We start from the raw sequence: 24,619 nt of genomic DNA, 5'->3' as shown, positions 1-24,619 counted from the left end.
TAAAATCATATGTGCTTGTGATATATGTTCATATATATATATATATATATATATATATATATATATATATATATATATATATATATATATATATATATATATATATATATATATATATATATATACATATATATATATATATATATATATATATATATATACTGTATATATCTCGTCACGCTCAGCTCTCCCTGTCCCTTGGGTTGGCTGTTGAGTTAGTAGTCATACCCTGGTAAAAGGAGGATGCGTGTGCGTATATGCACAGCTATCTAAATATTTAACTGTATTCTGTGACGAGTTGCATGCACTAACTGATTATAAAGACTATGATTGGCAAAACGTCTCAAACACACTCCCTACAGAAAAAATCTATTTCTCTCTCTCTCTCTCTCTCTCTCTCTCTCTCTCTCTCTCTCTCTCTCTCTCTCTCTCTCTCTCTCTCTCTCTCTGTCTACTTACCCAGATGATAATAGAAGAGCCTATCCCTGGGCCCTTCGTACTTGGTCAAGGCTTCATTGGTCGGGATGAAAGCTGTTAGGCTCAACGTCATCATCAACTGCAGCAGAAGTTTGTCTTGGCTGATGATGGCTTTTGCCTATAGGTCAAAGACAGAAGAAAGAAAAGAAGAAAAACTGCCTTAGTTTGAATACATTTGCATCCTTTTATTTTTTTTTTTTTTTTCATTATACATACGTTACTCTACTTGGAAGAAAAAATGTATTTATCTTCTTCAAGACTTTATGTGTAAAAAAATATATAAACAGATTTAATACTTTTGAAGTAGTTTCCATGAACAGAGAAACTCTACATATCGAGGGGATAATGAGCAATTTTTGTAGGTATATTTTCAAGTCTGAAAAATATTTTGCTGACCATTTACATGAAAAAAAAAAATTGACAAAACGTGAAACATATGTTTAATTGCTTACTTTATACGAGGCAGAGAAATAAAAGTAATTTTGCTAAATGTTTCAATCATGGAATATTGCGAAAGACAAATCTCACTATAGAAATGCACTTTTGCATAAATGAAAGGTAAAAAATATCATGAAATTTTAAATAATTGCAAACAAATCAACATTGTTCTATTTCTTTGTGTATCAGGACTAACTAAGTCACTGAAAGCACGTTTATCTTATTTGGTTAAAAACCTCCGGGGCCTGGGTCTGGGAGGTCATTGAATCAAAATACAACAGTATGTAGAAAATGTTAAGAGAAATTACACAGCAAGATGGAAGAAAGGTATGGAAACGGAAGCCAAGCAGAAGGATAAAAAATTGTGGCAACGATGGGGGCAAGAGTCCAAAGGCCTTGATGCATTTGGTCAATTTTGAAGAATTTTGAGCAATAGGAAACATCAGATACGAAAATTTGGATATATCTGTGAATATTGAAAAAGTCAGCTTTTAATTTGTGAGGAAAGAAGAATTTTTTTCAATCTAACAGATGATACATTTTTGCAGTCATTTTTTTTTCATAATTCTCATAGTTTCAAAATTATAGAATAGCATATATATATATATATATATATATATATATATATATATATATATATATATATGTGTGTGTGTGTGTGTGTGTGTGTGTGTGTGTGTGTGTGTCCCAAGCCTTGTATGAAAAATATGTATATGTATATGTGTTTTTTTTTATACAGTGGGATCAATGATCGTTTCAGGACTACTATGACTGTTATAAATTGTTTTACGAGACCGCAGAACTCTGTTATAGGTGACGTGTCCTAGGTCTGATTGGTGACGTGTCTTGGCAAAAAGGTAAGAGTATATTTCCATCACAGTGAAGATTTCCACAAATCTGGTTGTTTCAGCATATTGACAGAGTAACATTGTAATGACTTGCTCAGGAGAAGTGGCAGTACCACTCAAGCACTTACAAAACCAATTTGGTGCTTGTCTGAAGAGTATATCTGGCTGTGTAAAGTGTATTCGTAAATCATTTTTTAATAAATCGAAAAAAAACCCTAGTTCTGATGTTTCATTATCCATTGACATAGGACATAATTGTAATTGATATGAGATGAGAGAATACGCCCGTTTATGTATTCTGTGAACAAAGATGTACTTTAAGGCGGTAAAATAAAAATTCAAGATGCCTAGGTATACGAGGTTTAACACAGCAGACACTGCTGCTGCAGTAGGTTTTAGGGATGTTGATGAAGAATATAGACGAGAACAACTAACATAGGACTTAGGAAATAGGTTAGATAACCTAGCCGTATTAACACACAGATAATTAGTTGAATGAGAAGAAGAGTGGCGTACAGCCACAGCATCTCCGACGTACATAAACGAAGTTCAAATGCACAAGAGTGAAAGCACACAAGCGCAGAAAAGTGAAGATACTTGACGAGTCGTAGCTCGAAAATTGTCAGATCTCCAGGGAAATGTTAAGCCTTTTGACAAATAACAACTTAATGAAGGGTTTCAGTCGATTGAAGTGTTTTTAAGATACTTTGAAGTAGCCACTTATAGGTGATCAGAAAAAGAGAAAAAGCAATCCAAGTAATCAGATTACTTAAAGATGCTCTGGCAATGAAGGTAATGTGTTGGCCACAAGACAGTTTAAGAAGTTATACTGAAGTAAAATGTCGTTTAATTAAGAAATATGCCTTACCCTATGCCAGGAAAGAGAATAAGAACAAAAATTATCAACTAAAAATTCCAGAGGGTGAGTCAGTTCTGATATTGGCTAAACTATTTTTCGTTTGCTACACGGAGTGCCAATCTCCAGGAAGGTGATGTAAAAACAAATTACCCATTAGTATATTCCCATATTAGTAAACCCGTATCTAAGTGATTATTTGTTCGATAACAATAGCTCATTAGCAGATGTAGTGATGGTGATACAAAACCTTCTAGACATTCTGCCAGGAGAAAAAATAACGGAGAATATCTGCCCCAATTCCAGAAAGGTGGCAGCAATGAGAACACATGCAACCCCCAAACCAGTGGAGGGGAAACCGAAACCAGAAGGTGAAAATAGTTTTCTGATGTTGGTAGTGTGGGGGAGAGGGGAACCAACGAGTGGAGTGCCCCACCCAAGGATCTCCCCGCTGCTACACTTGTCAGGCCTACGGTGATCTATCTCGAGAGTGCCCAACACAAAACACCGAGGGCGGGTGAACTTTGGTACATGCACACCAACCCCCAACCAATATCCGAGGGAAAGGGGGCAGAGGAAGGGGTAGACGAGGGAGGTCGAGGCCCCCCAACATGTCAGCAGAAGCAACAGTCGAAGAAGCAATGTCTACGAAGGAGCAGTCCCTTGCATCACCCTAGATACCTGCAACCTCACCCTCAAATCGCAAGAGACAGGAGCAGGTGGCAACAGTATTGTGACCGAGGTCCCGTGTCGTTATACAAATTGGGGGCTCGGAATTTAAGTAGTCAGGATTGACCCACCTGATATATCCAATTGAGCGCTAATCAATACAAGGACCAGCATTTTGCTTCTTAACCAAGGAAGCTCCTCAAATCCACCATAGTCAGCGGCACCCATCTTCCTATACACGTCAGGAGAAAATAAATTATAGACAAGGCATACTACGATTATCAACTTTAAGGTTGAATCTGTGAATATTGCACTTGATTTTTTTATCTTCCCTACCTTAAGAATTCCTGGAATCGAGGCTATTCCACCCTGGATTTTATTATGAGCAATAAAATATACATTTGCAGAGAAAAAGATAGAATAACAGTAATGGCAGGAAGTTGCATTTTTCCAATAGAAAGTCATGAGAGAGTAAGTGATTGTGCAGGAATGGAGAGACAAGTAGGTAAGAAAACAGCTGTGTATGAAAAAGGAGAAGTATTGCCTCTCCAGACACTTACGAGCATATCAGTGACCCTGTCCCAGCGTCTCCCAGAGTGAGCCAAGATTGTTGTTAAACCGCATGAAAAATGAGAACACGTATTACTTAGATAATTGAATAAAAACATTCTAATATAAATGCGCAGGAAGTAGGGTGGTAGTTGTCAACCTATGACCTCACCTCCCCGATCCATGGGTAGTGTGGAAAGCAGTTTGAACTGCTTTCCTCATAGTTTGATATCTGGTTTTCCAAGTACACATGCACTGAATCTGTTTCCATGTCAACAGGTATATCGGGGAGAGGGGACAGAAAGGAGACGAGAACCTGCCTGATGCTGTTGCATCACCTGTCACAGCTACCCAGAGGCCATACAAACCCTCATACCCACAGTAATGTGTGAGATATAAGAACAGCTTGGAAGACAGGGTTACCCCAGTCGAATACGAGTTATGTTAAGTCCGAGTCGTGAGTGGCCAACCATCAATAGGCCCACCTGCCATGGTAAACCTACCTCAGCCATGTCTGGCTTTGATACACCATGAGACGTCCAATAACTGCCCTTTTTTGTTATAATAATCTTATTCATACAAGTCTTTTCTCCCCGTGAGTGTCTGCAATTTCCAAAAAATAATTGTTATTACTGTTCCAGTAATTTGTTATGTAATTCCCAGGATTTAAAGTTCTATATCACTCGCTTTGAAAAAAAAATATCTGCTTATGTTTCTGTGAAAATTGACTTTGACAATAAATCCTCTTACAATGTAAAATTCATCTTATCTACTGCCTCTCCTCATTTATTATTCAATCGCCCATGCCCTAGTGACTAATTGCTGGCTTTAATGTGGAATAAAGAATATTAAAAATCAGTGTAATAGTGAGAAAAAGACTGAGTGCCACATCTACCAAAAATTTTCTGTAGACGTGAAGAAATAAGAAAAAAGAATGACACATGTGAACCCAAAAAGAAACGTCTCGGGAGAAGAGGGAAGGAAAAACTCGGAAGGAAAGACATTTAAAAGGAATAATGAAAGAAGATAAAGAACGAATGGCTGTCCTTAGAAAAAATAATAATAGAATCCTGACGCTGATGCCGAGAATTGTAGTAGCCAGGAGGGCTGACGTGAACCAGTCACCTGTAGGGAGGAGACCTTAGCACCCTTCCGCCTAGACGGACAGGCTGAAACAGACGAAACCCAATGGAGGAAACTGTGTGGAAACACACTCGTCCCTGAGAGGATGACTAGGCAATGTTCCTGTCGTAAAAGAAGACGGTACGTCCACATGTACACCCAAAATTGCCGGTTTGTTCAGTTTCCCGTCACGAGAGAACAGCATCAAAACTCGCCATCCGAAATGGTGGGCCAGGATCCTTCTATGGGCCCTATCAACAGGAGTGGTTGGGGTGATTCTAATTGCCCTAACTATTGAGGATTTCGTTGTCGAATCCTCAGCAGCAGGTGCCTTAACAGACATGGCGCACCTGCGAAGGTCAAGGACAACCCCAAAAATTGGAGGAGGTCCCCGACAGCAACTGTAGGACGAGGGCCCCAAGGCAATCCAGATCAATCAACCCACACATAAGTTAAGTAAGGTGGTACAAAATCTATAGTTTTATGGTTAACAAATATGTGTTAAGAATTTGTAAAAGCGTGTGGGGTAACGAAGTTGTAATTCTGTTTTCTTTACGTAGTGTAGGGTAACGAAGTTGTAATTCCGTTTTTTTTTTTTTACATAATGTTAAAGTAAACTGAAGAACACTAGTTTTGACTGAAGAAAGTGACTACTATGAGATTCAGGGCCTCTGTAACACGGTTTTTTCGCAATAACTTTTTTTCTATGAATTTCATAAATATAACGCTTATTCAGAATGCACATTATATCTACACATAAATTTTGACTATATTCTGCATTACGTAGGTTGAATAAATTTGGTACTTTATTAAGTAAAAGTGACGATTTTTGAAGACGGGCCAACTTACTCAGAGAAAAGGTTTCGAACGCACTCGTTACGTAACTTATGACGGCATTTCTTCCCTCTTTCTCGATCGATGATTGGCTATACGTAACGAAGGCTATACCTCTGCCAACAATGACACAAAAGTGTAAATAAAAGCAAAGCAGTACACCTTTATGAACTCTGAAACCTCTCCACTGATAATTGTCACAATGAACAAACCAACAAAATATGTTAATAAATACAAAAACATTTCGATTATCAGTCTAACTCCCAAAATAAGTTTCCTAAGAAATTACAGTCTACTTTATAGGTCACAATCAGATTGACAAGGTGTTGGGAATAGTTGGTAATTTTCAAAAACGTAGTAGACAAGCTTGATTTGATAACTGCTATATCCTATGTCAAGCAATTTTTATTTATTGTCTATTTACTTACCTATTCACTGTAAAAAAAAAAAAAAAAAAAAAAAAAAAAAAATAGACGGTACCGTATTTTGGCTTTAAACCCTCACCAATAATTATCGTCAGAATGATGACTTCATGAGGCTCCACTCACTTTGGCCTGGTTATAATTCAGGATAACACTGAAGGCTATCATGGGCATTGTTGGATCAGAAAATTTAAATTCTGGCTATAAAAACTCATTTCTCGAGTAGTTGTAAGAAGTGCTAAATGATCCTCAAGGATCCTAGCAGTTGGCCTAAACGTTTAATTCATGTATACTACTGTTGGGGCACTACTGCTACAGTAGTATTACTACGCTAGCACAGATACCCCACCCACATTTATGTATTGTTCCGCCATTCATAAAGTCTTTGTCATATTTTTTCACTGTGCAATAAGCCATGGCCTCCTCAGAAATTAAGTTTAACATTAGATGATAGGTTATTTCATTAAGCTGACAACTTATGGCAACTGGGTATGTTATTGCCGATGTTGAAGCTAAAGATAAAGTATGGTATCATTCCTTTATTGCATTATCATCTTTACTACTATTTGTTTTGCTACATGTAGTAATTATTTTAAAGGATAAATGAATTATGTTCACTTTACTTCTATAAATTCCCATTAGATGTACAAATAAAACTCCTAAAACTATTCATGATTTATTTACAAAATGCAGTCATGCCCAAAACATATATGGTCGTACGGCGTAAGAAGAAGAAAAAAAAATTATTTCGAATGATCCGTTGGTCTGATGGAGAGTTTAGCACAAAATTCTTATTTTAACAAAAATAGTTATATAAAGACTGTTTACATACAATCTCTCTCTTTCTCTCTCTCTCTCTCTTGGTGGCATAGTGAATAGTTAATGGAAATGTTCAAAAGCCTGAATGACATTACAAGTATTATAATCATGTTACGCTAAATACAAATCAGACCTTAAATATTGGATTTACACTAAAAACTGAAGAATTACCTATTCAGGCTATAGTAAATATGGCCACGGGCTTTCTCTTGACTGTATAAAGTTGCAAGTCGTAAGACAAATGCAGTTTTGCAACCAAGGGGGCAATTCCAAATCATGTTAGCCATTCTTGACTTATGGTTTTCAGAGCCGATGGAACAAGGTGAATGGATGTCTGGTGGATGGGCGGGGCAAAATTTTTTCAAAAGGTGTTTACATTGCTTACGTAATGAATGTTTTCAACTCTTGGCTCGTAATCACTGGCCATAGCGTCGGCTACATCATTCTTACTCTATAAAAATTAAAACTATCGGGTTCAGGTTATTGATAATGCTGACAAAATTTGTGTGTGGTTGTAAAATATACATATGTCAACTTTCAGCTACATCCGATGCTTTGATAAGGAGCAAAGTCCAAAAAACCGTGTTACAGAGACCCTGAATCTCATAGTAGTCGAGTCAGATGTTTTCAGGTTTAAAGCTTCAAGTAAAAACTGAGTTTTCCTTTCTTAGAAGAGAAGGAAATATAGTAATGCTTTAGTTACTCTATGGATAAGTAAGAAATTGTTCTTTACCCCGTATAAACAGTGAATTTTCATTGCATAGATTCTTTGGTTTAAAGCACTGTGTTCTTTTTATCTAAGACCTCCGTTGCCAAACATGTATGATATGTTTGTTGAAAAAAAGGAGGGTCACATGTTGAAATAATTTTGTGTTAACAATGATAACAGTTCTTTAATTTGGGAGAAGAAATGTTTCAGTCGTAATTGAAATGTAAGAAGTTTTAAGTGTTAAGACGTAATCTAAAAAGCTTTATTATGTCCTTTTCAAGTATGTAGTTAGTAAAATTGTGGAGAAAGAAGTGTAAATTAGGTATGTTGATAATTTGAGAAATTTGTGTCACAATATCAGTTCTTACGTCACACACCGTACTGCCGATGATCCATTGTGGAATGTTTTAAAAGAAAGTGTTTACAGTTGCCAGCAGTTGTTAAGTAATTAGTAATCTGTTCCGTGTACAATTTAAAGACCTTGCATTTAACTTCTTTTAGTTACAGTGTTTCCTAAGTGATTTGCTTTTCTGTTTCGGTCTGATTGTTGACACCGGGCATTGTTAACAAATTATTTTAATCAAGTAATGTCAAATTATTTTAATCAAGTAATGTCAAATTATTTAACAGGGAGCATGAATGAATCTTAAATTAAAAGGTCGACAGCTTTAAGTTTAAATGAAAAGGAATGAAAGGAATGACGAGTCTGTGTTAAACCCACGGAAAACTTTATGACGTCATGTGTACTGTTGAAGAGTGCGTCTTGAATAAGAGTATTTTTGTGATACGAAATATGAAATTTTGACAAGTAACGTAATTTCTTCTGACTTTGAAGCTAAAATTAGGTCTTTGTTTTATGACTCCTTAGAGGGCTGAGTTTTGGAAAAATCGTGATAAGTAAAGAATTGACTGTTGTTAGGTGCTATTAGGCAACATGATAGAAAGAAGACAATTTTAATTCTTACTTAATTTGTCTGTTTGTTTTAAATCGTGAGAACAAGACCGTACAGTAGCGTCCAAACAGTATGATATTCTTATGTGTCCAGAAACTTTGGTTTCTCAAATGAGGCCCTCATCTAAGTTCCTTATAACTGGTTTTAAGAAGCCAATAATGTTGAAACGTGATGCCATCCCTAGGGCCAGGGGAATGGTGGTGTATATTAAAACTGAGTACCCTGTTTCTCAAAAGTCTTGGTATCAATGTGGATGTCATGAGATTCAGGTAATAAAAGTTTGAGGCAGGTATAACAGATTTTATTTGTGTTCGATCTAACGGAATCCAGACATGGATGATTCTATCTTCGATTGTCTTCTTACCATTATGGCTAAGATACAAGAAGATGATAGAAAAGCTTCTTTTGTCTTTGTTGGTGATTTTAATGCTCACCATAGTGAGTGGTTAAGTTCTATCTCTCCTACCGATCGCCATGGCTTAAGAGCTTTAGACTCAGGTTGTGAGCAAATCATAAATGAAGCTACTCACAGGTCTGGTAATTGCTTGGACCTCGTATACCCTGACTCCCCTGGCGTTATAGCTAGTAAGGTTGGTTCTCTAGTCAGGATATCTGATTATGCCTTGATTTCATTAGTTATGAAGACAGAGCAGCCTGTCCCTGATGTATAATACTTTGGTAAGATTTATATGAAATCCCAAGCATACTGAAATGGGATTTTGCATGATCTTTTGTGCTTGAATTGGTCACAATTATATAGTAGTGTAGATCCTGTTGTCCCTTTGAATGTGAATCTAGTCAACATAATTGATAGGCGTATCCCTTCTCGTGTGCTAAGGTACCAAGTGAAGGACAAACCGTGGTTCAATGATGATTGTAGACGTGTTATTTGGAGAAGCAGGAGGCCTATCATCTTTGGAAGGGTAACAGATCAGATTTGACTTGGAATAACTATACTCAGTTTCGAGCTTTTGCTCAAAGAGTTTATGCCTCAACTGAAAAGGAATACAATTTAACCATAAAAGAAACCCTTTCTGGTACAACTTAGGAACATAAATGGTGGTCTACCCTTAAATCTGCACTATTTGGTGTTGATGCAACAGTTCCTCATTTACTTAAACCAGATGGCTCAGTCATTCACTGTCCAAAGGAAAAGGCAACCATTTTGACTTATTTTTTTGAAAAACTTGAACTTCCTCATTCCTGTTTTCCTGAGGCTTAACTAACTAGTTTAGCTTTTCGATCTCGTGAAATTAAAGCTCTGTTGATAGACCTTGATGCTTATGGAGGTGTAAACCCAAATGATATTTTTCCTTTATTTTTTATATAAACAGCAGAATTCTTAGCTCCAAAGTTATCTGTTATTTTGCGCAAGTTAGCAAGAAGAGGAGCTTTTAGCATTTGTTGGAGAATTGGTAATATTTCTCCTTTATGTAAATGTGTTAGTGGTAGCTCAAGTCCCACTGATTACCACTAAATTTTCTTGAACGTCTTCTGGCAAAACTTCTTAATAGGTTTGCTGAAGGTAATCATCTATTCCCTAGTTTGTAATTTGGTTTTCGTAAAGGCCTTAGAGCATGTGATGCCCTTCTTACAATCTCCAATGCTGTATAGAAATCCCTTGATTGTGGTCAGGAAATTTGTATGATTGGCCTGGATTTTAGTGCTACCTTTCACCATGTTACTCATGGGGCCCTTGTTTTCAAACTCAAACAGTTGGGAGTGGGTGGGTCGTTTCTTAGCATTATTGTTGATTTTTTAAGTAATAGATCTCAAAGAGTTATTATTGATGGGAACCATAGTGAGTATAGGAATGTGATATCGTTTGTTTCACAGGGTAGTATCCTTGGCCCATTACTTTTCATACTATATACACATGACATGTGGTTTGGCCTAGAAAACAAGCTTGTTGCATATGCAGATGATGCTACTCTCTTCGCAACCATTCCATCCCCTGAATATAGATCTGGGGTTGGTGAATCCCTTAATAGAAATTTAGCTAAAATTAGTGCATGGTGAAAATTATGGGGTAAAAAGTTGAATCCTAACAAAACTCAAAGTATGATTATAAGTAGGTCAAGGAAGGTGGCCCCTCAACATCCGGATCTCAGTGTTGATAATGTTTCCTTAAATTTGTATGACTCTTTTAAAGTTTTTGGTTGGATTGCCATCAGCAAATTTACTTTTGAGAAACACATTAGGTCTGCGTCTTCTTCAATTGCATAAAAATTGGTTTATTGAGAAAGTCTTTTAAGATTCTCGGTGATCAATCTATTCTGAAGAAGTGTTTTGATTCTTTCATTCTAACTTGGGATAGGAGAGGTTCTAAATGCTCCAGTGGAGAATCTAATACCAGCATGATGTATTGGATCTATTATCTTTAATTGGCCTGGGGTGGCTGAGGAGTATATTTCACATCCCTCAAGGCCTTGTATACTTTTAAAATATTCAGAGCCTCAAGACATTTAGCTTGTAACACTTTTAAGTGAGAAACCCATGTAAGCCTACGATCAAAAATCAAACCTGAAAATTTAGCTTCATTTACACATGGGATCCGTTGACCTTTCATGTATATATCCGGGTCTGGATGTACTCCCCTGATAGGACAGAAATGAACAATAGTAATTCTACTTGTCGAGAACTTAAATCCATTCATATCGGTCCACTGGATAGTTTTGTCAATTGAAAGTTGTATTTTTCTCTCAACCATTGCCATTCTAGCTCCAGCAAATGATATGGAGAGATCATCCACTAATAATGTTGAGAGAACATCCCGAGGAATGACTGAGGATATCCTCCTAATCCCAATTCATAAATTTTTTTAAGTATACCGTATCCCCATGTGGTACCATATTCCTTTTCTAGGTCAAAAAAGACTGTCACATGGTGTTGTTTGGAAGCAAAGGCTTCACAAATAGAAGACTCAAGTCGTATCAACACATCAGTCGATGGTTGCATTTTACTGAATCCACATTGAATGGATGATAAAATACTCTTCTTTTCAAGGTACCACATCAGCCTTGCATTGACCATCCTCTCTATGATTTTACATAAATAAGATGTCAATACAATAGGTCGGTAGTTTGCTGCTAAAAACTTGTCCTTACCAGGTTTTAAAAAGGCTAAAATAATGGCTAGTTGCCAAGCACTTGGGTCACTATGATCATGCCATATTCTATTAATAATGCTTAAAATAAATAACCTTTGTATTAAAATGTACATGTTTAATCATTACATATGGAATTCCATTGGGTCCAGGTGTAGTATCGTTACAAGTAGCAAGTGCGGAATCAGGTTCTCTTTCAGTAAAAAGAGAATTATACGATTCTTCCCTTCCTGTTGCAACATTTGAAATTTCCTTTTCTTCAATGCTCTTATACTGGTGACCAGGAGCTGCTACACACTTGTTGAATGCATTAGGAAATATGATCAGCCAGGGCATTGCTAGCCTCATTTACTTCAGTCACATACTGACCGTTCTCTTCCAACACTGGCAGTGGGTTTGGGGTAAATCTGCCGGCAATTATTCTTATTTTCCTCCATACAGAAGATGGTGGTGTTCTACTGTTAATGGAGGAAACAAAAGACACCCAAGATTGGCGTGTAGCTTCTTTCATGGAACGACAAAACTGTGGTCTAAACTTTTTGTATGTTACTAAATTTCCCTCAGTACTTCATCTACGTAATCTAGTCAGATTTTCTGGTGGCTCTGTGCAAGGCTGTTAATTCTGAAGACCACCACGGGACTGGTCGTCGTTTAAATAATCCTGTGGTTTTGGAAATCGAATGGATTCCTGCTGTATGGAGAGTTCCATTCAGTAAGTCTATGGCATCATCAATACTTTCAAACTGTTCTGCACTCCCCTCGATTTCACTTAGCTCACGAAATTTATCCCAGTCCGCCTTGTCAAGATTCCATAATGGCAATCTTTGTAAAGGCGGACCATTGTTGGTGTTCATAATGATTGGTGCATGATCACTAGTATGCCAATCCTTTAATCTCCTCCAATCAAAAGCAAAAAGGCAGTTAGAGCTTGCAATTGAAAGGTCAATGCATGACAAGGTACCTGTCTGAACATGGAACTGCGTGGGCTCTCCTGTATTAAGGAGTCCAACATCCTCATTCTCCACAATTGATGAGATAATATTGCCCCTTGTGTTTGCCAAAACATCACCCCATAAAGGATGTCTACCATTCATATCTCCCAGTAAGAGAAAATGTTGAGGGAGTTGTTGAATGACCTCTACTAAATTATTGTAAAAACTATTATCATTTGGAGGTAATTACAGAGAGCATATTGTATATTTTCTCCCTATATCAATTTGTACAACCACTGCCTGCAGGGGTGTACGAATAGACAAAGGTATTTGGGGGAACATCTTGACGAACGTACATGAGACTTCTACCATGGCTCCCTGCTTGTTGATTATATGGTGTTCTATAGCTAACATACTCTCGACGAGTATTGGGGAATGATCATGAATTAGGAGCTTAAGTTATTCATATTTGGCCCTTAAACCCTGATAAATCCATTGCAAAAAGAAGGAGAAATCTATGGATTATTTCTGAAAGATATCTTGGATGAGGTCCTCTCATTAGCAGTTTTTAATCTAACATTATTAGCTGTAGGTTTCTTCAAAGATGGTCTTGATATGTTGGGTTTTACGTTTGTGTTTTTCTTTGTATCCTTTTGATCTATTTGTTGAGGCGGATGGTGGACCTCAACTTGAATTTCTGAATGATTAAAGTTATCTTCTGATTCATTAGAAACATCAACAGACAAAACATCATATTTATTTGATGTCATAATTCAATGTTTCTAATGGAAGAGGGTGAGAGAGATGGAGGCCTCTCTCTTTTACGATTAATAGATGGTGGGATTCTAGATTTTTACGCGTTTCCCACTACAGGTGCATCAGGTAAGTTGGTCTTAAGTTGAACCTCCATCAAATCAGAGGTTTGTGCTAGTTTATGTAATGGGGGACGAAGGCTGTACAGAAATGGGCAATGCCCTAGTGTTAATACACCGTGGTAAAGCCTCAGGAGGTAATATGCTTACCTTGTCATTTGACATTTTATCAGATGGTTTATTTCTTTTTCTAGAGCTATGGGCTGTACAAGGTTGGTTTGATTTTAATGCCTTAGCATAGGTATTTGATTTATTTAATACTCTTTCGGCATGTCTCACACTTATATGTTCTAAATTCGATTTGTTGAGGGCAGCTTCCTCCAACTTATACAGCTCGCAGCTCTTGTGTATGGATATATGAATCGAGTTACAATTTAAACATTTGAATCAATCAACCTGGCTCCAAGTGCACATTCTCCATGGTAAGATTTAGAGCAAATACCGCATATTTTCTCATCTTTGCAAACTTTAGACGGGTGCCCAAGTTTAAAACAATTAAAGCTTTGCAGTGGCTTCTGCTTGGATGGTCTTACTTTATTCATTTTGTTTTCAATAATAATATGGAAAGGTACATCAACATCCTGGAACGTAGGGATTATCATTGATGTGCCTGGGACTTTGTGAGCTTTCCATACATTTAGTGGACACATGGCCAGTATCTTCTCCTCTGTAAATTCATACAGATCTCTGTTAAAAACTAACCCCCTTCCAAAACTAAAATTTATGTGGGGTTTGACATCTAACATAACATCATCATTAGTTGTTTTTATGTTGGTCAGTATTATAGACTGTGTACTTGATTTGGCATGGATAAGGAAACAATTTTTTCCAAAACGAGATATATCGCTCGGTGCAATAGATCCTACTTTTTTTCTGAATTAATTTGCATATTTTGAAATAATTCCCTGCAACCCCCTTTGATTCAGCTATGAGCCACATTGATAGTTTTGGCTTTCTCTGGGAAGGAATAACTGAATCCACGTCTTTTTCTAACCGATCGGCAGGCCTGTACACATCCAAATCTTTTGGTACCTTATCACAGAGAGCAGCCGCGACATTCAAGTTATTAATTTTGATTTTATTCATCTTACTTATTGCACCAAATGCTTCGTCATAACTACTGTAAGACATCCATGAATCCCATATTTAATCTTCAAGCTTCATCTTTATCTATTTTATACATCCATAGCATTCAAATGTTCTATATAGATCATCGTAATTTGACTTTATTGGAATTTGGGTAACATGAAGGATTTGAAGTTTCCTCATGTTACCCAAATTACTTGATTTGGGAATATCAGTAAAACGGTCCTTTCCCATTGAGATATCATCAACAGAACTTTCCCTATTCAAATTATCAGAGGTCGTCAACAGTGCCGGGGGGGGGGGGGGGAGGGGGGGGGGGAGGGGAGAGTCTGCATATCCAGAGGATGGGGAGTCAGTATTTGAAGGGTCCATAGTTAAGGGCGGGATTTTCTTTATGTTATTGTTGGTTGTTTTGTTGGTTTACCTGCTTGAGAATTTTAAGAAAGGAAATTTGCATTTTCCACTATCTGCACAATGAGAGTATACTTCCCATATGGTCCACTTCATACCCTACACGAAGGATAGCACCAAAACAAATAAAGAGGCACAGGTGTAATCTAAACCTGCATGTTAAGACTGAGACCAAAAAAATATGGAATTACCCTCCCCATATCTGTAATGATGGGCTTCTGACCAGAAGCAAAGAGTGTTACCCCAAGCATTGGATCTTCCTGGATTCCGAAGACCCAACACTTGAGAATACTGTAGTTGATATCATAAAATGCTCTCACATATAGCTTTGAATGCAAATACTTCCCAACCATGATCCCTTCTTCCATTCACCTAAGTGGGCAGTCATAACGAATGTGGAAATATCCACGCCACTTAAATGAAATAAGAATAAATAATTGATAAATAAATGAACAAATAAAATAAATGTTATGTATATATATATATATATATATATATATATATATATATATATATATATATATATATATATATATATATATATATATATATACAGTATATATATGTATATATATATATATATATATATATATATATATATATATATATATATATATATATATATATATATTTATATATATACATATATATATATATATATATATATATATATATATATATATATATATATATATATATATATATATATATATATATATATACTTATCGATATATATAAATATATATGCACACATTCATATATATATATATATATATATATATATATATATATATATATATATATATATATATATATGTGTGTGTGTATATATATATATATATATATATATATATATATATATATATATATATATATATATATATATATATATATATGTATATATATATATATATATATATATATATATATATGTGTGTGTGTGTATATATATATATATATATATATATATATATATATATATATATATATATATATATGTACAAACTTAGGAGAAATAACACTTTTAGAGTTAGAACGGCAAGACAAAATATAGTTGATAAAGTTAGGAAAAGGTCGTAGTAATATTGAGCAGAAGAAATAAAGGAGAGGGAAAAAAATTTAGATTTGAACTTAGGGAGCGATTTTCCCCAAGTTCGAGAGCCCTCTTTCCCGTCACAATTCTTCAAAAATATGAAGAAACCGTATGACTGCATCAAGGCATTCTCTTGTTAAGAGGGGCCGATAGTAAGAGTATATTTCCATCATAGTGGAAATTTCCGTAAATCTAGTTGTTTCAGCATATTAACAGAGCAACATTGTGTGACGGTGCCGAGAGAGGGTGTGAACTCAAAGGCAGATTGGAAACGACTGAGTTATATTATTGTGGAACACTCTCCTTATATACAAAACCTCAAGGCAACAGGACATAACAAGTTCACAAGACAGACAATATTCAGAGCAAAACAGCAGACATGAATTTTCATGTTCGTTTGAGTGCGAGGGAAGAGCGAAGATACAAGCATATTATATACAAAAGGAATTATGTACAATTGTGTGACACACGGTTGGTACATGGCTCCCCCCCTAAAAATGACATACTGTACATGTTAAATAGGGCGCCCTGATCTAGAGAGGCGAACTGTAGGCGGGTCATCTGGCAGTAGATAAGCAGGTTTTAGACGATCAATGGAGACCCAGTCTTCTTTGCCCCGAATGTTTAGGAGGAATGCTTTCGGACTGCGTCGGATCACAAGGAAAGGGCCCGTGTAAGGGGGCATTAGTGGTGGCTTGCTAGTGTCGTTGCGCAGGAAGACGTGCGTTGCAGAGTGCAAGTCCGTTGGTATGTGATGCTTCGCTGGGGGCTTGTAAGTCTGGCGGCACGGAGTAAATTTTCCCACGACGTGATGTATGCGCTGGAGATCGTCAGAGGAGGTTGTAGAAGGAAAAAACTCGGCAGGGACGACCAACGGGTCGCCATACACCATTTCGGCTGCCGAGACGTCGAGGGCATCTTTAGGAGTGGTCCTTAGTCCAAGGAGGACCCAGGGAAGCTGAGTAAACCAGTTGCAATCCTTGCAGCGGGACATCAAAGCTGCTTTGAGGGTGCGATGAAAACGTTCAACCATTCCATTGGCAGCGGGGTTGTAGGCCATTGTCTGATGTAGGGTGATGCCCAGGAGATTCGCTAATGACGTCCATAATTGAGAGGAGAAAGTGGTTCCCCTGTCAGAAGTAATATGCTCAGGGATACCGAATCTTGAAATCCATCCAGAGAGTAAGACAGATGTACATGAGGCGGGCGTTGCAGTTTCCATGGGAATGGCTTCAGGCCAATGAGTGGAGCGGTCGATGATGGTAAACAGGTAACGATGTCTTTGTGATGTGGGTAGGGGGCCTACAACGTCGACGTGAATGTGTGCGAAACGATGCTGAGGTTGAGGAAAGGTGCCCACTCCTGAATCCGTGTGTCGATGTACTTTGGAAATTTGGCAAGTAGTACAGGCACGGACCCAATCCTTAGCATCCTTAGAAATGCCGTGCCAAATGAACTTTGCCTTCAGCAGCTGTGCAGTAGAACGGCACGAGGGATGTGAAAGGCCGTGGATGAAATCAAACACCTGTCGGCGCATGGGAGCAGGAATCCAAGGTCGCGGTCTACCAGTACTGACGTCACAGAAGAGGGTGGTGTTGGATTCTTCGAGGGAAAAATCCTCCCAACGGAGGGACGTGCAGGATGTCCTACAAGCTTAATACTCTGGATCCTGTCGTTGGGCTTCAGCCAGGGCATTGTAATCCAATCCCAGTTGAACGGCAGCCGTGTTTCTTGACAGGGCATCGGCAACAGGATTCATTTTCCCAGGGACGTATTGGAGGGTGCAATTGTATTCAGCCACGGCGGAGAGATGTCGGCGTTGACGGGCGGACCAGGCGTCAGACTGTCGAGTGAAGGCGTGCACCAGAGGCATGTGGTCTGTGCGAATGACGAAGGGCGTACCTTCTAAGAAATGGCGAAAGTGACGGACAGCCAAGTGCACCGCCAGCAATTCTCGATCGAAGGTAGAATAACCCGATTCTGCCTTGGACAGTTTTCTGCTGAAGAAGGCCAATGGGCGGGGCGAGCCTTTGACCACCTGCTCAAGTACGGCACCAATAGCGACGTCGCTGGCTTCGGTGGAGAGAAGGAGAGGGGCGTGTGGGATAGGAAAAGTGAGAGCCGCAGCAGTTGATAGGGCCTTCTTTGCATTGCAGAAGGCCGCTTCTTGAAGGGGACCCCACTTCAAGTCCTTTGGCTTGCCCTTGAGGGAGGCGTAGAGGGGAGCAAGAGTGGCGGCAATGGCTAGCAGAAAACGGTGATAATAGTTGATCATGCCCAAGAATTCCTGCAGAGCTTTGACGGTCGAGGGCGTGGGGAAATTCTGAACGGCTGCTACCCTCTCAGGGAGGGGATGGACTCCTTCAGGAGTGATACGGTGCCCTAACAACGACACTTCGTTGGCGCCAAAGGTACACTTGTCGTACCGGACTACAAGGCCGTTTTGTTGCAGGCGGTCGAGCACGATGCGCAGGTGACGGAGGTGTTCCTCTTTTGAGGAGGAGAACACAAGTATGTCGTCCACATAACACACACAGAGAGGGAGGTCCCCTAAGATGCCATCCATGAGACGTTGAAACGTTGCCCCAGCATTACGAAGGCCAAAACAAGAGTAATTGAAGGTGTATGTACCAAAAGGAGTGGTGATGGCGGTCTTGGGGATGTCTTCTGGGTTCATAGGCACCTGATAATACCCCTTCAGGAGGTCGAGCGTAGAGAAAACCTTCGCTTTGTGCAGGTAGGAGGTTACATCGGCAATGTTTGGGAGGGGGTAGTGATCCGGTTCTGTTTGCATGTTCAGGCGCCTGTAATCCCCGCACGGACGGAGGGAGCCGTCTTTCTTCAGAACGATGTGTAAGGGTGACGACCATGGGCTGGAGGCCTTTTGGCAAAGGCCCATTTTCTCCATTTCGGCGAACGTCTGTTTGGCGGCTGCCAATCGTTCCGGTGCCAGACGTCTGAATTATGCGAAGACTGGGGGTCCCGTTATCTTGATATGGTGATAAATACCGTGCTTGGCAGGAACTGTGGGCGTTTGGCGAAGTTCTGGACGGAAAACTTCCGGGTACAACGTGAGGAGGTGGGCGTAGGCATCCGTGGGTGCGCTGATGTGGAGAGCAAGGTTAGAGGGGGCGGGTTGAAGAGGTGTCGACAAGTACGAGTCTACGTTGACCAATCGTCGGTGGGCGACATCGACCAGAAGGTGGAAATGAGAGAGGAAATCCGCACCGAGGATTGGCATTGTGACGTCAGCAACGAGAAACTTCCAATTGAATTTACCGTTTCCGAACGATAATGCGAGGCTCTCGTAACCGTAGGTGGGTATCGCAGATCCAATGGCAGCTACCAAGCGGACGTCGGCAGATGTAGACAGACTACGTTGTGCCTTGAAGAGTTTCCTTGGCAAAAGAGAACGACAAGCACCCGTGTCTACCAAAAATCGCACGCCCGTTCCTGCATCCTGTAAAAAGAAAAGATTAGAAACATGGGAGGCCACCGCCACAAGCGATGGCCTACTTACACGTTTTTTGGCCACTGACAATATTTGGCACATTTCTTCGTGGTTGCCCCAAATCTGAAGTGGTAGTAGCAAAACTGCAGCGGATGGGAGGTAGTAAGTGGCTGTAGAAGTCGTTCGTTGTGGCGCGAGCGATTGGTGGGTGGTGGGCGGCTTTGTCGCCGCTTCGGCACGTCACGGGGTAGGCGTGTATGTCCTACGGCGGTCATGTCAGCTTCGGTTGACGTTGAATAGGCATCCTCGTCGTCAGGGGTGGAGGCGTTGATGGAGGTCTTGAAGTGGCTGTCCATAAGGGCGTCGGCTTTGGTCATCAAGACCTTTATGGGTAAACTATCGACATCGGGTATGGCAGCGCGCACAGGTTCAGGTAAACGGCGTATCCAAAGGGCACGGAGTAGGTTCACCTCACGAGGAGACCCGTCTGCGGCAGGTTGAAGGCGAGCGATACTGGTCATTTCCCTTAGGGCAAGCGAAGCCCTTTGGTCCCCCAACGGTTGTTGCGAGAGCTGAAAAAGCTTTGCTATACGGGCGGCTGGCGACGCCGAGTACTGCTGCCGAAGGTATGCTTTGAGGGTGTCATACTCTATTTGGGTGTCTCCTTGTTCACAAAGCCAGTCGGATATTTCTGGGAAGGTGTCCTCGGGTATCGCCGCGAGAACATAATCCGCTTTGGTGGTTGAGCGAGTCACGCCCCTGATACGTAAGTGGACTTCAGCGCGTTGAAACCAAGCGAACGCTTCTCCGCTGGCGAAGGGTGAAAGTTTTAATGGAGCGGCCGCAGTGCCAACTGCTGGAGTAGAGTCAGCCTCCGTCATAGTACCACCAATGGAGGGGCGAGGGAGGTGGGGGTGGAAGGCAGTGGGAGCGAGTCGACTTCCGGGGTCACCAATGTGACGGTGCCGAGAGAGGGTGTGAACTCAAAGGCAGATTGGAAACGACTGAGTTATATTATTGTGGAACACTCTCCTTATATACAAAACCTCAAGGCAATAGGACATAACAAGTTCACAAGACAGACAATATTCAGAGCAAAACAGCAGACATGAATTTTCATGTTCGTTTGAGTGCGAGGGAAGAGCGAAGATACAAGCATATTATATACAAAAGGAATTATGTACAATTGTGTGACACACGGTTGGTACAATTGTAATGCCTTGCTCAGGAGGAGTGGCAGTACCACTCGAGCTCTCACAAGAACAGTATGGTAAAGTATATTCACGAACCTTTTATAATAAAGTGAAAAACCCAAGTTCCGATGTCTCATGGTCCGTCGACATTTTAGAAATTAATTTTAATCTTAAGGGTTTTATTGCAATCATTAATTCATTGCTACTATTTACAAAATTTACAATAGAAAACGAAGAAAAAACAGTATCCCATTTTTAGACATTTTAATAGTTAGAAAAAGCAGATAAATTTAAGTTTTCCCCATATATAAAGCTTGCCAATAACTTTTCATATGTACATTTCTACTCTGGCCACAATAAAAATGTACCTTAGGGCACTTATAATTTCTAACCCTGAGTACATAGAAGATAAGTTCACTAAAATTGAAGAAATTACTACTAATCTCTGCTATCCAAAATATTCTCTAGAAAACTGTAGAGATAAGGTTAAGAAATCATCTGAAAGTGTTCTGTATGAGAGAAAGGAAACAATAATATGATTTGATTACCATATCATGATTGATTTTTAGATGTCATACCACTTTTGAAAAAAAAACTAGATATCAGGGTAGTGTTTAAATATATTTTTATTAAGAATAGTTCAGGAAATGATAATAATATAGTGAATAGTATTCCCTGTTCAGGTTGTAACTTATTCTATGTCATCCTAATATACTAAGGTATTTCAGTCAATTTAAAACAGCATAAGGTGGTTGTCTCTCGGGGTTCTCAAATATTGCCTTGACCTCCCACTGGTTAGGATCAAGTCATAAACTTGGATGGTCAGAGACGATTAAATAATCCATGTAAATCAATATACCCAAAGAAATATTTTTTAATCCATTCTAATCTCCTGTACCAAAGGTCAAACTTTGAATCTAAGCCCCAGTCTTTTTTCCGTTAATCCGGTGTTATCCTTTTAGCTAAACTCTGACTTATCTGGAATTATTAAGAAATTGACTGCTGTTGCATCTCCTTTCTCCTGTATAAATATGTTATTTGTGTATATGTATTCTCATTGTTGAGTCAGTTAATATCCCTAATGGACGAAAGTACTAACCCCAATCAAGTCTTTTCAATTTTCCTTCCTTGGCTATAATATATTTTGTAATCATCATGTGTCAGCTTTTTTTATTTCCAAACATAATGGACGCCACACGTAACATTTGCCTTTTTCTCTCCTTCCTATCTTATCTCTTAAAGGACTTTCAAAATCGCCTAGTGATAGCCCACTCAACTAGACTCCTACGAAAATCTCTACATCGTTGTTGAGTGGAACATGAGATCCCCAAGTCGATACTCTTAGCTTGACTGAGAAATAAGATCGACCATCCATTCAGTGATTTCAGTGTCCTCTCCCTGACGGACAGAACAACAACTATTCAAGAATTTACGAAAGACTAAACACAATTTTATGCACGCTGTTCCTCTTGATTGGAAAACACCCTTACTGAATGTTATCTACCCCTGACTTAGAGAGAAATTACAGGTTTTAAGTGTTCATATGGAGAATTTTTTTTTCAAATCCAGAGAGAGAGAGAGAGAGAGAGAGAGAGAGAGTGTGTGTGTGTGTGTGTGTGTGTGTGTATCAGCGAGCGATAAGTAGTTAGTGTATTGATTGCTTGTTGTGAGAAAGACTGTTGGTATAACTGAGATTGTTTGTTTATGTTTTTAGCTAGGTTAGGACAGTGGTGCATGCCATGAGCAAATGCTTATTTTTCATTTGACTGCAGCTAGAGGCAGTTGTGTGAATGCTGGATAATTGTTATTTTTACCATGGAAGTGATTATTGATTTCTAAAGTAAGTACAATTTTATTTATCTTTACTGGGAGTGATTCTGAATAATAGAAACCGTTTATTATTTATCTTTGGTTATAGTGTGATAATTTAGTTAGCTAAGAACGTTCGTTAGTGTTTTTCTTTTTTCATTTGCAGGCCGTAATTCCTCCTTTGGAGAATCTTTTTTTAATACTGATCTATAGTTGCTCAACCGTTGATAACCTGGCCTGTAAGAGATTATGTTTAGACTGCTCTATTGGATTGCTAAACTGTTGATGACCTGGCCTGTAGTAGATTATATTTAGACTGCTCTTTTGGATTGCTCAACTGTTGATGACCTGGGCTGTAATAGATTATAATTAGACTGCTCTTTTGGATTGCTCAACCATTGATGACCTGGGCTGTAATAGATTATATTTAGACTGCTCTTTTGGATTGCTCAACTGTTGATGACCTGGGCTGTAATAGATTATATTTCGACTGCACTTTTGGATTGCTCAACTGTTGATGACCTGGCCTGTGTATTACGATTTCTTATGATGATGAGGATGATGATGAGCTCAACATCCTTGATCACGAATAGTTAAAGCTGTTGTGGCAAATTAACAGACTCTTATTTTTGTCATATAGTGGTGTTGTTCCAATAAAGACAGTTAGATCAGTGATTGATTATTTTTTTTTTGTGACTGTTATCTTACAAAAGTGTTTGTAAACACACTCAATATATACTGTATGTTTTTGTGTTGAGAAGTTAGGTTTGTGGTGAATCTAAGTTTAAGTTTTGTTAGTGTTTAGTTTTAAGCTTTATTGATTTTAAGGGGTTTATTTGATTGTGGATGGGTTTTTGTGTTAAGTATTTTAGTTTTAAGGAATATAGTATTAAGGTTATGGATTGTTTTTATTTTCCTTCTGTCTAAGAGTCCAGTTAATAACGTATAGGGATAGTTTGTGCAGAGGAGACATTTGTCAGTTAGAGTGATTCAAAGGTGTGGGGGTTGTTCTTGCAACATCCCGCCACATTGGAACAAGAATTTTCAAGATACTTGTGTTATAAATTTGTCCGATAAACCTGTATCAAGTGAAGTAAAATAGGCTTTCGGGGTATGATTTTTCATTCGCAGTAAATAAAAAAAACTAAAAGTGTAGATATTTTTACTGCCTTTGTAAATTTGGAAAAGTAAGAAAATCCCCCAATGCAACATTGATATTGATCAAGGGCTTATTTGTTCTGTGATGGGATCTGCAAAGACTTGCAATTTCCATAAACTTTTTTAACAGGCCTAAAATTCCTAAAAAATAACTGTTAATTGCATATAGCAAAAGCAGACAAAGTTAATGAATTAGTTATGATGAACAAAGGATGTATGTACTTTTGTCAGATGTTTCCACTTATATGAAATAAAGAGTTAATCCCCTTGATGATGTCCTCAAAGATTTTAACAAAAACTTAAAATCTATTTTGAAACAAGAAAAAACCTTAAATTGATGTCTTTACCTCTACTGGTCCATCTTTGCCTTATTCATATGGTTCAATTAAAACCCATAAAACAGGAAATCCGATCCGACCAATTATTAGTGCAACAGGTTCTATTAACAATAAATTACCAAAATATTTAGTCAAATTACTTTCCCCAATTGTAGGATCTATTTCAACCTCTCATATAGAAAATTCAGTGGATCTTCGCTAAAAATTTCCAAACGTTAACCTAACGTCCAACCATAGATTAGTAAGTTTTGATGTGACTTCGTTATTTACCAAGGTACCGGGTGATGACTTCTTGCATTTCCTGTCGGGCATTGTAGATCAAGGGCTCTCAAAGTGGGGTCCACGGCACCCCAGGTGTCTGTCGCACTTTCACAGGGGGTTTGCTAAGTTCAACATTGATATTGATCAAGGGTGGATGCAGCCAATTTCCGTGAGAGCCATCTGGCAACACTGGTGGAATGTCAACCACCGGC

At 38.7% G+C, this 24,619-nt stretch overlaps 1 protein-coding gene across 4 annotated transcripts in view; it reads right to left on the bottom strand.

Moving 5' to 3' along the window:
• Positions 1-24,619, bottom strand: part of LOC137619257 (fasciclin-1-like) — a 77,121-nt gene that overhangs the window by 34,835 nt on the left and 17,667 nt on the right. For all 4 annotated transcript variants that reach the window (XM_068349432.1, XM_068349431.1, XM_068349430.1 and 1 more), the window contains exon 2: positions 460-595. In XM_068349432.1, coding sequence (XP_068205533.1) covers positions 460-595 — 136 coding nt within the window. The remainder of the gene's footprint in view (positions 1-459; positions 596-24,619) is intronic.

This window comes from Palaemon carinicauda, chromosome 25 (genome assembly GCF_036898095.1).
Source record: "Palaemon carinicauda isolate YSFRI2023 chromosome 25, ASM3689809v2, whole genome shotgun sequence".
Classification (NCBI taxonomy): domain Eukaryota; kingdom Metazoa; phylum Arthropoda; class Malacostraca; order Decapoda; family Palaemonidae; genus Palaemon; species Palaemon carinicauda.
Note: the sequence above shows the minus strand (reverse complement) of the source record. Positions and strands in the feature narration are given on the sequence as shown.